Source organism: Pararge aegeria, chromosome 2 (assembly GCF_905163445.1).
Source record: "Pararge aegeria chromosome 2, ilParAegt1.1, whole genome shotgun sequence".
NCBI lineage: Eukaryota > Metazoa > Arthropoda > Insecta > Lepidoptera > Nymphalidae > Pararge > Pararge aegeria.
In genome coordinates this window covers 1654186-1669779 of record NC_053181.1, presented here as the reverse complement: position 1 = coordinate 1669779, position 15594 = coordinate 1654186, and the positions used below count along the sequence as shown (strand labels likewise).

At 35.4% G+C, this 15594-nt stretch overlaps 1 protein-coding gene across 1 annotated transcript; it reads left to right on the top strand.

Moving 5' to 3' along the window:
• Positions 1-1768: 1768 nt before the first annotated feature.
• Positions 1769-15252, top strand: LOC120630046. Its single transcript, XM_039899178.1, has 17 exons — positions 1769-2039; positions 2517-2748; positions 3490-3645; positions 4771-4854; positions 5518-5562; positions 6295-6373; positions 6521-6707; positions 7480-7601; positions 8063-8143; positions 8619-8729; positions 9264-9344; positions 9928-10094; positions 10192-11087; positions 11493-11669; positions 12601-12729; positions 13578-13629; positions 14886-15252. Exons 1-17 carry the CDS (start codon positions 1970-1972, stop codon positions 15028-15030), a joined length of 2814 nt encoding a protein of 937 aa, XP_039755112.1. The 5' UTR covers positions 1769-1969; the 3' UTR covers positions 15031-15252.
• Positions 15253-15594: the final 342 nt, after the last annotated feature.

Sequence of the window (15594 nt, the reverse complement as noted above, 5' to 3'; positions counted from 1 at the left end):
GAGAGTATTCTTAAAATTAGTATGTTACTTCTCGACTAAATAGCTACAAATCAAGGTTTATTAAGTTTTAGTCTCATTCAGTTGGTTACTTAAAATTAACTATAATGATCGTACGTGGGAACGCAACAAACTGCAATATTTATTTACACGTCATCTACCTAATTAAAACCAATAATTAAACATTGTATAATATTATGGACCTCCGCAAAGTAATTTCTTTAAAGCATTTAAACAATATTTTCAGATGGTATAAAAACTCCACTGAATGAAACGGAATAAAAGGAATTTAATCTAATTCTCAATCAATAACATATGTATTCGAATGACCCAGTGTGATAAATATTGTATTAGGTACCGCATACGGTAGGTAGGTATATTCAACAAGATCCCAGTTATAAAAATCACGAGATTTTTTTTTGTATTAAAAAGTAAAGGCAACAAATGCAACAAATGAAACTAGAGAAACAGAGACAATCTCCTTTGCAGTAAACAGAGAATAAATATCTAATATTATTAATATTAAATAATAATAATAATGATTTGTGTATTTACAACAGAATTGGCATGGCTACTTGTGTAAAAGAATATCATAATTTTTAGACTAGTTTACCGTTTTTTAAAGTTCTTAAGAATGCATCTAACTATTAGCTCAAGCTACCACGTACCACGTACGATCAGTTAAGAATAAATTAGAAATCACCAGAAATTTACTTTTCTCATCTCTTTCTTTGAATTATTGTATTTTTTTTTTGTTTATTAAGAAGGAATATTATATAAAGTAAAACTATATAAGTAATTAGTGTAATAATTGGTTTTATAGAATAATTATTGTTCAATAAAATGTTGTTGATGTGCAGATACAATTATTTTTTTTTGCCTTGAACATTAACCTGTGTGGTCCATATGGATGCACTGCAAACTTGACGACGCGCTGCAAACTTGACAGTAAACTCGATCATGTATAGGCAGCTTAAGCTATTAATATTCCTGAACGAATGAGGTATGTTATAGTTTAATCCATAATACTATAAATGCGAAAGTGCATCAACAACGCAGCAACAGAGCCACGGATAGATGTAAATTTTAATAAGTCAGAAGGGCAAATTCTGTTGTACACTAACGTTCTTCTTAAATCTCTAAACTAAAGTAAATTATCCTTCTCTACTACTGCAGTCCTGCTCACAATGTTGTACCATTGTGAAAAGGACTGCACTACTTTTAGATAGGTCGACTAAGTTTAGTTTACAGAGTTTACAACAGAATTAGCACCAATCCCATTATTCATCAACTTGCATTCTTCGTTTAAGGTAGTTAGCTCAGTAAAAACGGATACCTTAATAAAAAAGTGTGTGTGTAAAAACCTTTATGCGATTGAAGTAAAACTTCTATTATGATTTATTGATGAAAGAGTAAAAAATTCCTGTGACTGCCATTTCATTTAATATTCACTATAAAACATCTAGGTATTTAAAATACATTAATATCACTTTAGAGCTTAAACAACCTAACATGGTTGTGTGAGCTCTAAATTTTCGTCTCTCATTTGAAAGATGCCAATGCTCGGCAGTGGGGTAAGACTATGGATAACTACATCGAGTTTCAAAGTAAAACAATAAAAAAGTATCCAATTTGATTTCTGCACAATATTTTGTGGTATTTTAGGGAAAAACCATAAGAACTTTGGGAAAAATAATTTAAATAGGGGCAACACTATATGGAATATCTCACAAGGCGTTTCTATGGCGGCAATGTTTGTAATGTAATTTTTTTTCGTTCTAAATATTGCTAAAATTAAAATATGCTCCATCTTTGACTAATGACTGTGAAATGATGAGTCTTGTAATTTATGTTAAGTCTTAGCAACGGAAGCACAGAAACATTGTTAGGATGACTAAATTAAGTACTAAATTCGTTGGTGACCGCAAGTAAATCAAAAGTTCAATGAGGCCGTCTAATAAACTCTTTTACTATGACGAATGATGGAAAGGAAAACATCAGACATGTCACATGCACGAATCATGCAGCCAGATCTGATAAGGGTGAGTTACCTGTTTTTTTAAACTATATTTCGGTTATTTTAAAGGCAGAGGAGGTAGCTACCTAACAGATTTTACAAAACCAGCAGGGCAAGCAAGGGCAGGAGACAAAAATTATATTCCCTGACAAGTAATATAATTAACATAGGAGTATAGGAGTTTACCCCCGTTTATTATTACACGTATATTATTTGGATATTATATCCACTTGTGTGCCAATGCTCTGATAGTTGATAAGCTGTGGGAGAAGATACATTTTTATCTTTTCCCCGGGATAGAATTGTTGTTTTTCAATTGATATTGTTGGTCTAGTCAGTGGTCCATAACTTAATACTATACTAGCTGTTGCCCGGCACTTTGCCCGGGTTTGTTATAGATATTCACTAAATCCTGCAGGAGCCCATGTTATGAGTGAAAAGCAATTTTACTTCTTTATGATTGTAATCTCACTGTATTTTTGCTTATTCTAAACATTGGCAGAGTTAGCAAGAGTGTGCCCATCTAAACTGAGTAAGCGTGAACTAGAAGACATTTATTTTTCACTACTGGAGAACAACACACAACTCAAAAAGACTATCAACAGCCAACGTGATCAGATCAAAGTGTTAACAACGAAGGTTCATAGAATGACAGTACAGAAGACCCCATTAGGTAGTCAAAATAAAGATTGCTGTGCTACCGCCAAAGGTATTCTTAATGAGCAGAAAGAAACGTAAGTAAAAAGTAATTAGCTTGGAATTCTACAAGGAATGCAAGGAACTCAATTTTCTCAGACTTATTTGTATGGTTTAATATAATTTCCTTTGGAGATGATTAATTCACACAATAATTGACAAAACTTAAACTTGAATTTGCAGTAAACTATCTTGAGATATCTTTTTAAAATAAATATATCATCATCATCATATGAACCGATAGACGTCAACTGCTGGACATAGGTCTTTTGTAGGGAGTTCCAAATTGGCTACCTGTAACGCGCCTAACGTTGTCCGCCCACCTCGGGGGGTTGTCAATGTAAGCTTAGCTTGTGTTATGGGTACTAGGATGATTGATGAATATTTTTATGCATAAAATACATTCATGATACGTTGAAAAACATTTATGTTACGCTGAAAAACATTCATGTTCATCACTCAAACATTTTCCAGTTGTGGGTCTGGTGGGTTAGTTGTATGGCCTTGGACTCAGAAAGCAGGATTGCGGCCCACTGCGCCAATCGGCCGTCAAATCGTTCTTATTGATTATATGCATTCAAAAAATGTGAACTTTTATTTTAATATAAATATTACCCAAAATTCAGATTTCATTTCAAGATTTCTTACAATTAGCTATGTGTCCAATGTATCCAAATTGAGTTCATTAAAGGGTGTTAATTTTGTTCATTTTATTAAAGACAGTGATGGGGAAACACTAACATGAAGTCATGTATTCTTTCATTCAATTAAAATTTCAGCATAGAAGATTTGAAAAAAGCAAATGAGAGGCTCTCGGACAGGATTCGTTTTCTTAACATGAGAATATGTTCAGCCAAGCAGTTCCTAAAACGAAGCCCCACACAGTCTACATCCCGTTGTGTTAAATGCTGCCTAACTCCAAACACATCTATCAAGTATGATGACTTATGATTTGTTTTCATCAATGGATGTAATGTGGGTTTTGATTTTTTTTTTTTACACAATGAATTCTGAACCGATTTTAATGATGAGCATCCTGAAGTAACATAATAGAAAGTTATTATGCATTGAATGGAAAACTTAAATTTGCCAGCAACATCATTTGTGTGGATTTTATTCAATGTTCAACCAGTTTTCTGTCAGACAGTCTATAACTACTTTAATCAATAAATTCTATTATATTCCAAGCCATAAGTTACAGACAAAATTACACCTGTTATGGTTTTAAAGTCTGCAGATTAGGTGTTTATAAGTTGTACACTTTTTTTGTCATTATTTGATTTTAAATTTTATACCTACTCACAGGTCACCAACATTTTTTTTAAAAATATATTTTAATAATATAACATTACTTAAAGACCAAAACTGATATTACTTTTATTATCATTAGATGCAAACATAAAACAGTTCTTTTATATTGGAAAAATAAACCTTTGAGAAACAATATTATATTAAGATAGCCATAATACTAATCAAAAAATTCAAATTCAATATTCAAAATTCATTTATTTCAAGTAAGCCAAGTTTATAAGCAATTTCGAAACGTCAAGTTGGTCGGACACAACTAGACAGATTTTACTGAGAAGAGCCGACATGAAACTCAGCAGATTGCTCTTTTCCAACATCATCTTATAACCATTAGAATTTTTCTGTCTTGTGATAGATGAGAGCGGAGTGGCCTGCAGCCTTGTTATTAAGGAATTCATCAAACGTGTAGTAACCACTATTGGTTAAATGAGTTTTAATATATTGTTTAAACTTGGGTAAAGGTGGATCTAATATTACCTGCGGTATCATACCTATCCGCACAAAGGCATTCTGTACATTTCTCAGACAATATGCAGATCACAAATGTATGCCCTTTGCTAGCAAGACGATTGCTTATATCGACTTTTTGTTTATAATTACTAATGATACTTATGTTTAATCTTATGCATAGTAAATACAAATCTTAAATTTGTTGCTTGTTTTGGGTACCTAGCCTTAATTTTATGTCTTATAACTAAACTGATGACTTGATTTTTGTGTATGAAACAACATTGGAGATATTTTATTTTTAGAAACTCATCAATGTGTGCCTTGAACCGCAAGGAAAGTGTCGCCAACCTTAGGACGGATGCTGGTTCCTGTCAAATTTTGAATAAGTGAGTATGTTATATGAGATCTAGCAATGCTACTAATTAGGTTATACTTATAATCCCCTACAGAAAAAATAAGATCTCACAAGTGGCAAAAAAATCGGAAAAATGCAAAAAAGAAATCACACTTGATTTATGGAACTCTGCTTTTTTTCGAATCTCTTACCAAATATAGATTGAGTAGATTCAATATTATCAACCCTCTATTGACAGAATTAAGAGCACAGATCTCCTCTCGGAATGAAAATGGGATAGGACGTAGTCCACCACGCTGGCCAAGTGTAGATTTGTAGACGTTAGAGAACATTGTGGAGAACTCGTGCATGTAGGTTTCCTCGCGATGTGTGTACCCAGGATCGCCAAAGCCTTAGCCCATATAGGGCTATCATCGCTTCATCATCACCATATCAACTAATTGACGTAGCTTACTCTTTTGTAGGGAGTTCTAAAATCCACGGACCTGGGCCGCTTGTTTCCAGCTGGTCCCAGCGACTAGCTTAATGTCGTCTCTCCACCTCGTTGGGAGGCGACCCACGCAGCGTTTAACGGTGCGGAGTCGCTATAACAGCAACTTAGGATCCTATAGTGCATCGATTTTCCGAGCTAAAGCTATCACCGCATACGCTTTGTCATTGAATTTATATGTAAGTAATTTTATTTTTGTTACAGAGATAGTTCGACAATCAAAGCTGCTGAAACGGAATCCCCAGAAGTGTACGTTATTGTTCAAATTGTATTAAAACTGTGAGATCGTAAGGTGCTGAAATTGCGGCCATGCAGAAAACCCAGTGTCGGTAGACTCGATATCACACGTGTATTTTGGGCACGAGACTGTGGTATTTGGAAATCCGTACTAAAACCCATGTCAATCAGTGCACGTCGATAGGATTGATGATTCGTCGCCATTCAGTCATCGCTTGTAAAGCACCGCGAGCAAATTTTTTTTTTTTTTTACATTTTTACACAAATTAGCCAATGTAAGGTAATTATCTTTTTTTGACTTAACAGCTGAGATGTTCAGCTTGTCAGTGTACTTTTCCTGTCGAGGCCCCTCTATTTACCTCTCTATAAGTCTTTCGTTTTATTTGTCCCAAAAAATCCAATGTCGGTCGTCCTCATCTCCTCCTTCCCTCTATTTTCCCCTCTATTAAATTCGTGACGAATTCGTCATTATTAAGGTCCCCATAATTTTTCCTCTTCTGATCAAATAATAATAATAGTGCTGTTAATCATCATCATCATCGGGTGCAGTCTTCGTTAATCGAAAATTCCATTTGCTTCTCGGACGCCCTGGAGATCTCTTCCCAACAATTTTACCTTCTGTTACAAGTTTTGGGAAGAAAATCGGGTCTGCTCCTTCAGGTTGCCAAAGAAAGCTACCTACTAAGTTGTTTTTAAAATCAAGGTTATTTTGGGTGTAAAAATTTGTTTGTTATAATTTTAAAGGAAAGATGAACCTTGCCATCAAAACAAGTGTCGAACTGTAATGGATGAATTAAAACAGAAGATTGGAAGTTTAGAAGAGGTTAGTAAGTATAATATTACTAACTAAACAAACTGTAATATAGTTCAAAACGCACCTTTAAATTTTAACTGTCTTAGATAGTACATTTGTTAGCAAAGCGTGCATCTTAGATTTTGCTTAAGTCTTTGACTAGTTTAAACATTCTAGGAATTATCTAAAACACATGAACAATATTCCGGACGTATACTGAAACTTGAGGAAGAAATGCAAGAGTTGCGAGGTGAAAACTCAAGAGTGAGAGCACTTCAAGTGGACAGTAAACACAGACTAGAAATCGAGGAGAAAAAAACTGGAGAACTTTTACGTAAATTACGCGATACTGAAGTAGAGTGTGGTGAGTCTTTGTTAGAAATAAATCTATACAGCTCTTCTTTTCTTCTTCTAGTCCTATTTCTATTAGTGTTCTTTCTTTATGGTCGTTCTATCTATACATTATAGCCTTCGTGATAGATTAGCTTTCTTTTGGCGTATATATGGTTAAAATCGGTCCAGTACTTTCGGAGCCTATTTATAATATCAGTATAACACTAAAGATTCTGGTCATAGAAAACACTATTTAATTTTAATCAACTCTCGTGATTTGTCAGGGTTAGTCTCCTGTTAAATGCACTTGCATACGACAGCTGTCAATATTTAAAAGCTAAAGACTACTCCGTCAATTCCAGAATTGTGTATCGCTTTTTGCAAGTAACTGGAAGCCGCTGGAAACAAGCGGCCCAGAACCGTGGATTTTAAAAACCCTGCAAATGACCTATGTCCAGCAATGGACGCTAATCGGTCGATATGATGATATTGGATAGAAGCAGGCGTTACTTTGCGGAAATTCATGATGTATTATGAAAATTAAGCTTAATTTGCTATAATCTGCGAAAAGCAGGAGAATCTGTATGGTGTAATTTATAATTTCTTCAATCCTTATACTCCACACTAAATAGATCTTCGGCAATGTACCCTCTACGCACGTTTCGCTCCGACACCAGGCATCCTCAGGAGATGTTGACTTTACAACGAATAATTGTTAAAGTGAAAAATTTGATGACGATGAACTCAATATGCAATTGTCCTTTATATATATTATATTATTATTACGAGTATATTTCTTACAGGTCATCTAGCAACGGAGCTTCAAATTGAAAAGAGTAAGGTATCTGAGCTAGAAACTCAAGTTAAATCAGCTGATATATCGAGCCAGGTCGCTGACGTTCTTGAAAAGCATTTGATAACTTTGGTGAGTCTATTCAGACGTAGAGTATTCTTGTTGCCTTCTAAATAGGTTACTTCACCATCGTAATTCAGATTTTTATTATCAGTAATTAATCAGTATTTAATCAGTCTTCTAGCGACTGTAGCGCCATCTAGTAGGACACATTGCACATACACAATTTTTATTACACTTATCAAAAATATAAAAAGCAATGTGTCAGCTCTTGTTTCAAACGTGTCTCATTGTAATATGGACTTTTTAAAAAGTAGATGGAAAATGCAATGCTTCCTACTAGATGGCGCGACAGTCGCTATAAGACTGATATAAAAGCCATATACTTATTTCAGCATCGTCGGTAGGAGAGCTGAGCTTAGTTGGTTAAAGCGCTCAGGCCGCTATTGCTAGAGCCGCAGGTTCAAATCATGTTTGTTCCGAATTTTTTAATATGCATTTTAAATTTTTAAAATAAATATTGTTTGCCGTAGACAAATCGCAGGTCGAGTATCACGCCAAGCAAAGCCGAGCAACCAACGTTGGGTGCAGCTGACCTGAATGATAGTCCACTGGTAATTAATTTTAGCAATCATAAGAAGATAATTCGAGGATACACCTATCTAAATATAATACGATAATGAAAAGGGCAAACTGAATGTTTGTTGGTCCCATTTTAATAGTGCCGCCTTGATAGTGCCTACTAATCTGTCTTATAACTCATATATTATCATATTAAACTAGGTAATCCGACGCATGGGTCAATAATCTTAAAAATACAATATCCCTCAGAAAAAAGCATCCCTCACAAGCAAGCAAACCACCGGTTCAGAAGGCAGATTCTACCGAGAAGAAACCGGCAAGAAACTCAGCAGTTGCTCTTTTCACACATCAACAATTATTTTAAACTATAAATTTCCTATCTCTGTCTGCTCGTGACGTGTCATGATGTTAAAATTTATTTTGATATACCATGTATTGAGAAAGAATACAATATGTCTCAGTAAAAGCTCTAAAATTTACACTGCAAATGTGACTTCATATTTCTAGGTAGTGCCCACTTCTGAAACATCGCAATACGATACAGAGCGTGAGAAGGAAAGAACAGTAATTAAAAACTCTGACGACTCTGGATATGCTGACAAGTTTGAAGACAAAAAGGTATGTCAATATTGCTATATGGTGACGGCAGATCAGAGTACTGTTGTCACCACCACCACCTCTTTCCGCGGGTGTCGTACGAAGCGATTAAGGGAATATTACAAAGGAGAACGTAAGTGGCAACCTCTCTGATACTGCGATCATCTATCCGCGAGGTGATTATGAGCAAACCTTCCCATGAGCTACTGTTATAGTCTATAAGATTAGACAGCCGATTGGCGCAGTGGGTAGAGACCCTGCTTTCTGAGTCCAAAGCCGCTGGTTCTATTCCCACAGCTGGAAAATGTTAGTGTGATGAACATTAATGTTTTTCAGTGTCTGGGTGTTTTTCTGTATATTATAAGTATTTATATACTTATAATATACAGAAATATTGGGGCTGGTTGGCGATGTATGTATTTTTGTAGTATATTAAATGTTTTTATCTATTTATTGATGATATAAACAATATAGTATTTTAGAAATAAGAGAAAAAATAAATTGTTTTTTAATTTAAACCCATAAAATATAATCAAGATTTTATATAAATTTTAGGAATCTCCAAAAACCGATTCAAATATTTTGGATCAAATTGCTAGTCTTCAAGAGCAATTAAATTATCTGAAACTGTCGATGGTAAGTTATCTATAAATTTATTTAATATCTTAAAATTAAGATCCTAGAAGTATTGATATGAATATATTCTATCCTATCATTCATACGATACGCGCTACGGTTAGACAATAAAATTAGACTTATTCAACACACGATTTACGCAAAGAACGTACGTTCTTTGCATAAATCGTAGCGCATCGCTTTTTAAAATTTTACTTATTTTTTATTCCGGTACAAGTAAGCCCTTGACCGCAATCTTGATGTTTAATGATGAAATCAGGATGTAATCAAAGATGTCAAGGGGCTAACCTGATAAGGGTGGTTATATTAAAACAATACCCCTTATTGGTTTCCTGGCTACATCGTACCGGAACGAGAAAATAGCTTGATGGCACGTCTTTGTCGGTATGGTGGTAATAGGTAACTAGCCACGTTCCAAGCCTCCCACCTGATCGGTCTGACCAGGTGGGAAGCTTGGAACCAGATCCGAGAAAATTGAGGGATTATAAACTACTGCGCCAGATAAACCGTTAATTACAATTACAACACCCCTGATGGATGCTAACAATGGTATCTAAACTTAACAATACTGAATTGTTTCTAGAAAAATTCTGACAATACGAAGGGACACCTAAAAACCGCTATTCGGGACTCCCTCGGAAAAAGCAAGTCCGAGTTAAACGAATCGTACGGTTCTGTAGGCGCAAGCTCCAGTATTAGCAATGACATCTTCCAGTCCTTAAGAGCCAAGGCTCATAAAAATATTGATCCGTAAGTTTTTAATATAGTTAAAAAATGAGGATTATTCGACCCATGCCCATTCGCGAGTTTTAAATTTACAATATTATGTTTCAAATTTTAAATACAGCTACCCTCCTCCCCGAGCACCCGAGGTCCTAATGGAAGATATAAACAGAAGTTCTAAAGCAGGTTCAGTCAAAACGCTCCAAGAGATTAATATGTTCGATCGACACAGCAAACTGCAAATCTATTCACCCTTGCCTGTAAATACACCAAGAATATCTTATTTTGGGGAAAAAATTGAAAAAGGCATTACTTCAGACAGTCCTAATCAAAGCAAGAAGAATTTGAACAGTGACACTAGATTCGATAAATCTTTTGGTAATAAAAGAAGTAATAGTTTAAATACAAATATTGCTAATAAAGAGACATACGATGAAAACGGTTTTGAAAAAATGAGAAGAAGATTCAGTCTCAGGGACTTTAATCAGGGTAAAAATAAAGATCTATCAGTTAGCTATGATAACAATAAAACTATACTTGGCTCAACCATAACCACTGTTGATTTAAATAAAAAAACTCGAGGAAATAATATTGAAAAAGATAATAGCGACCCTAGTGTAGAATTTAAAGTGAACGAAAGGAATTTAAAGAAAAAAATACATAACAAAAAAGAAAACTCACATAATACACTGGGTGAAAACATTGAAACACATATAAGAAACAGTGAGGTGGGATCTAATGTTAATACAGATAAAAACAAAAACACAGGTGAAACAAACGAAACTAAAAGTATAAAAGATAAATTAGTTACTAGTAATAATGGCGAAAAACACTTGCAAGATATTGTCCAAATGGGTAAAACTGCAGAATCACCAGGTACAAGTTCGGGTGATGCAACTTACACAGTTGAAGGCAGTCCCACTCACGGTAATGAGATCAGAGACGAGACCTACCCAGTTGAAAACAAAAACGATAATGCAACTTTTCAAATGAGGAATGGGGAAGATCAAAATCATTTGGGTTAGTAATTAAAAGTATTGCTTTTATCTCTTAATATTTACTATGAACCTTACCTTAAGTTAACTGGTCTTGCTTTAACCTGCTACAGCCGGACGAATCTGATAGATGATATTAATAATATTTATGTGTGTTTTAATTTTTTTTTCATTTACGTATTTTTCATGTCATTTTGTATCCATTTTATATGCACAATAATCCAATTTATAGCCTCCAAAATATCGTCACTATTAATTTTTCTCTGCTACACGTTTGCTAAGTCATTAACAAGTAGACTTGGCACTGAATCTTTATCTCCTTATTGTGTGCAATAAAGAATTTACACTGTAGACTTGGCACTGAAGTTTTATCTCCTTATTGTGTGCAATAAAGAATTTATCTATCTATCTAAGTTTATATTAGCTCCAGGTGCAACAACAATCGGGTTGACGCCAAAACAAGGTCGCACGCTAAAACCCGTAAACACTTCCACTCCGGATCGCGTGAAGACATACAATGCGGAGCGGTCAGCGGAAGTGACGCGCTCCACCTCTCCTGACAACACGGAGCATGAGATATCTTCCTTGACGGATTTGCCCAATGAAGGTATGGAACTTTCCACGAATACGTAAGCTCTTGTTAAAACCGTCGCATCACTTGGCGACCTGGGCAGCCAGTTAAGCTTCTAAAGGAGCTCGGCTCACTGGAGTAAACTTCCTGCCAACCAAGTACGGACACAGGCCCAGGAACAGAAGGTGAAGAAAACCGTCGCAACTTCTGATTGCGTGTCCGGCCCTTTGGTGCGGTCATCGATTCAGCTTATTATGGTCCGACCGTTGGGCAGATTTCCTCTCTAATAGAAATTAATGTTGTAGAGCGTAGTTAATTGGTTAATATCCAACTAAGTAGTATAAAATAGAACTCTACTTCAGAGTCTTCAGACTGCAAATCTTTGATTAGCCTGAATTTATAATTTATGGTCTCAAAACAACTAACTATGAGCCTGATGAGAACGCTCATAACGGAAGAGAAGGGTAGAGAAAGCTTTGCTTGGAGTATTTCTTTCGTTATAAAATCAAAAATGAGGAGACCTTTGGAATTGGTAATAAATTGTAGTATGTAGATTGCACTGAGCTCTAATGACCCCTTTGGATGATGCACTCAAAGATGATAGCGAACTAAAGTTAGAGATATGGCTGTTGTATTAAACCTAAACCCCTAATTGGTTTATACAAAGCATCGTACCAGAAACTAAATCGCTAGGCGACATGTTTTTCCCTTAGCTGAAGCCAGACCAAAGAAAATCGAGCATCATTAATTCCCAAATTACCCCTGCTGGAGATCGAACCCAATTTCTCCACGCCATGCTGGAAGGTCGACAGTGCTGTTTACCCTAAGCGGCATAATTTCCTATGGATGTAGGAGGAGTTTTGGAGAATATTGTATGATTTCATCATTTTCTTAGTGTCTATGTATTTCCTTCTATGTACAGAATTTTGTTGATTTAGTTAACTTTTCAATTTATTTAACTTTTCAGATAAAAGCCCTCGAGACTACATCTCCCCCGGAGAAGAGAGGGCCACATCGTCGTTCACCGACTCGTACGCGGGCGCCACTACCACGGATTATGGCTCCCTCAGTCTGGGAGAAGTGCCCATGATTGGAGGTAAGTAGTGCATTTTAACAACAGCTTCAGCCAAACTATGGCGGATAACCTGCGGCCGCGGTGGCGTGCAAATTTCTGACCAATGAATCAACGGTCTTAAAAGTGGATGGTCTCGAGCATTTTTCGATCCCTGACAGGGGCAATTTGCGAAACTTATAATTTCTGAATTTTCTCTGATCTGGTGGCAGGAGCTTCTATGGCCTTGGCTTGTTACTACCCTACCGACAACTTTCCGCAAAGCAAATTTAGCGTTCCTGTACGATGTCGCGTAGAAACCGATTATAAAACCGCTTTACACTTAACAGGTTAGCCCTCTACAGACCTTCACTGCATCAACACTTAAAACTTACCATCAGGTTTGAACAAGTCTTGATATTCAAGTGTCTGGGTGTTTTTGTGTGTATTAAAAGTATTTATGTATATATTAGTAGTAAGTTAGTACCAATAACACAAGCTACGCTTACTCTAAGGCTAGATGGCGATGGGTGTATTGTCTTAGTATATATTTTATTTATTTATTAGTCGTTTATTTATTAGTATACAGTCTGTCATCTGATTATAGTCCAGTGACTGATCTCAGATATACAAAAGAGAGAAATGTAGTGTAGTAATTCGTGCGCATTTGGCACGCCACTGCGTAAATGGATTATGTCAGTCTTAAAATGAATATGCGGTATCTTCGATCGACTTTGGTTGTATATTATTGTTACTTACGCGGCATCGTACTGGCTAATTAATCTTAGTTAAATTAAAATCCTTTTAGTGTCTCAGTTATAATATAGCATAATGTAATTATTGTTATTTTGTTTATCAGCGAACTTGTATTCATTTTAATTTTGTTTTTTCAGCAAAAAAGCTATCTGATTTAGAAATGAGAGATAAAACAACTGATTCACTCGCGTAAGTATTTTGATTGGATGAATTTATTTTTTTCAAAATTAATTTGTATTTTAATTATAATAACGTACAAGGAATTTCAAATATTGATATAAACCTAGTCGCCCACTGGTCACAGTTCGACCATAATTCATTGAAATAATAAGTTTGAAAATTATTAAGTTTCTATTGACAAAGACAATACTCCTATAATCACTGATTTTGCCAAGGCACTGACTGACACTGACACTATTGATTTGCCTTTTTTTTCAATCATAATATAATCCAAAAAGATTATTAAAAAGAGTTTATATGCGTTGTGTTGTCAAATAATGGGTAGTGTGTGAAATATATTATTTATTGATTTAATTTATTTATAATTTTAATAATTAATAATTTTAATAATTTCAATTCAAAAATGTATTTAAATTCCTTCTCTATATAAATTAGAAGTGCCGGATTTCATCCCGAATTTCATCTGTCCGCGCATTTTCGCGACTGACTCGATTTGACTCCCGGGTTAAGCAAAAATAAATGTCAGTACCCAAGTTAACATTAGGGTTATACATACTTAAGGGTTGGCTTTTTATGACTGTTACAATGCGTATGCTTTAGTTTTTTATAACTCGTACTAGAGATTTTCTTCATTTTATATCATCTGCATACCCTGTGCACGCCTCTGACGCCATGTAATTTTCAGCCTTTTTACGTGATTGAATATCAAACATCCACACTTTCCACTAACCTACCGAATCTCCAAATTTTGAAGTCTCGATGACGCTGAAAATTATTCAGTTGTCGAATGCCATTAGATTTTTTGCACCAACTGACAATGACTATTGACCATAAATAATAATAATAATTGTTTAGTTCAGGTAAAACCCATCTCAATATACACGTAAAAAAAGTAGCAAAGTAATTTAAAAGAACTAAAAAAAAAATTAAATACAAACAATTAAAAAAATACAAATAAAATAAATTACCCCAAAAGAAGGTTCGTGCCCGTATAACCTACTATTTACGGTTTCCGTCGCGATGCACGGCAACCCAGCTCTTTACAATAGGATTCTCCGGGTACTCGGAGCATTGCGTTCTTGGAATTGCGTATACGGAACCAGAAGGCTGCAACAAACCAGTCTGGTATTCTGGCATTGGCAAACATGTTCGACGCACTGCAGAATTTAGGCAGTTTCATCAGAATTCGGTATGCGTTTCGGTAAACGATGTGAATGAAGATTTATGCATTAACGTGTTGGTTAAAATAAATTTCTCTACTTCAGGATGTCGACGACTTCCAACAAGATGGAGGAAGCCCTTCGAGCTATAAGCGACGAGTTGAACCGCTGCAGGGTACTGCTTCAAGGTCAACTGCCCGCGCAGGTGATACCAAACCTACTGCCCGAACATAGATTTGTTAGACGCTAGAGTAGTTTAGTATTTAGTGTATACAATGAAGTATTTTCTAAGTTATGTGCGTTTTAGGTTAAAATCTCACTTGCTTCAACAGTGCCTTCATGCCTGATAGTTCTCTTCCATAATGTTCTCCATAAGTGGTGTGGATCAACCTCCACTGGGTGTCCAGGGGGTGGACTACGGCCTTAACCCCTTCCCATTGCGGAAGAAGACCCCTGCCCTGTAGTGGACCGGTAATGGGTTGATATTATGAATGTTAGTATTTGGAGTGTAAAATTTTAGTTTATTGTTGTTAAGACTTCTGCTTCAATATTAATATATTTTCAAGACCTGAAGCTACGAGTAATATGAATAAAAAAATAAACTGATTACCCTCTGTATGCACAGGGTATGCAGATGATATAAAATTAAAAAAATCACAAATCACAAATCCAGTACGAGTTACAAATACTTAAGGGTAGGCTTTTTATAACTCTTAAAAAGCCTGACCTTAAGTTTTTTATTACTTTACTGCAACCAGATGAGACTGCAGTCATGGGCTAACTTGTTGTGGAAAAACAAATGTCGCTAAGTAGT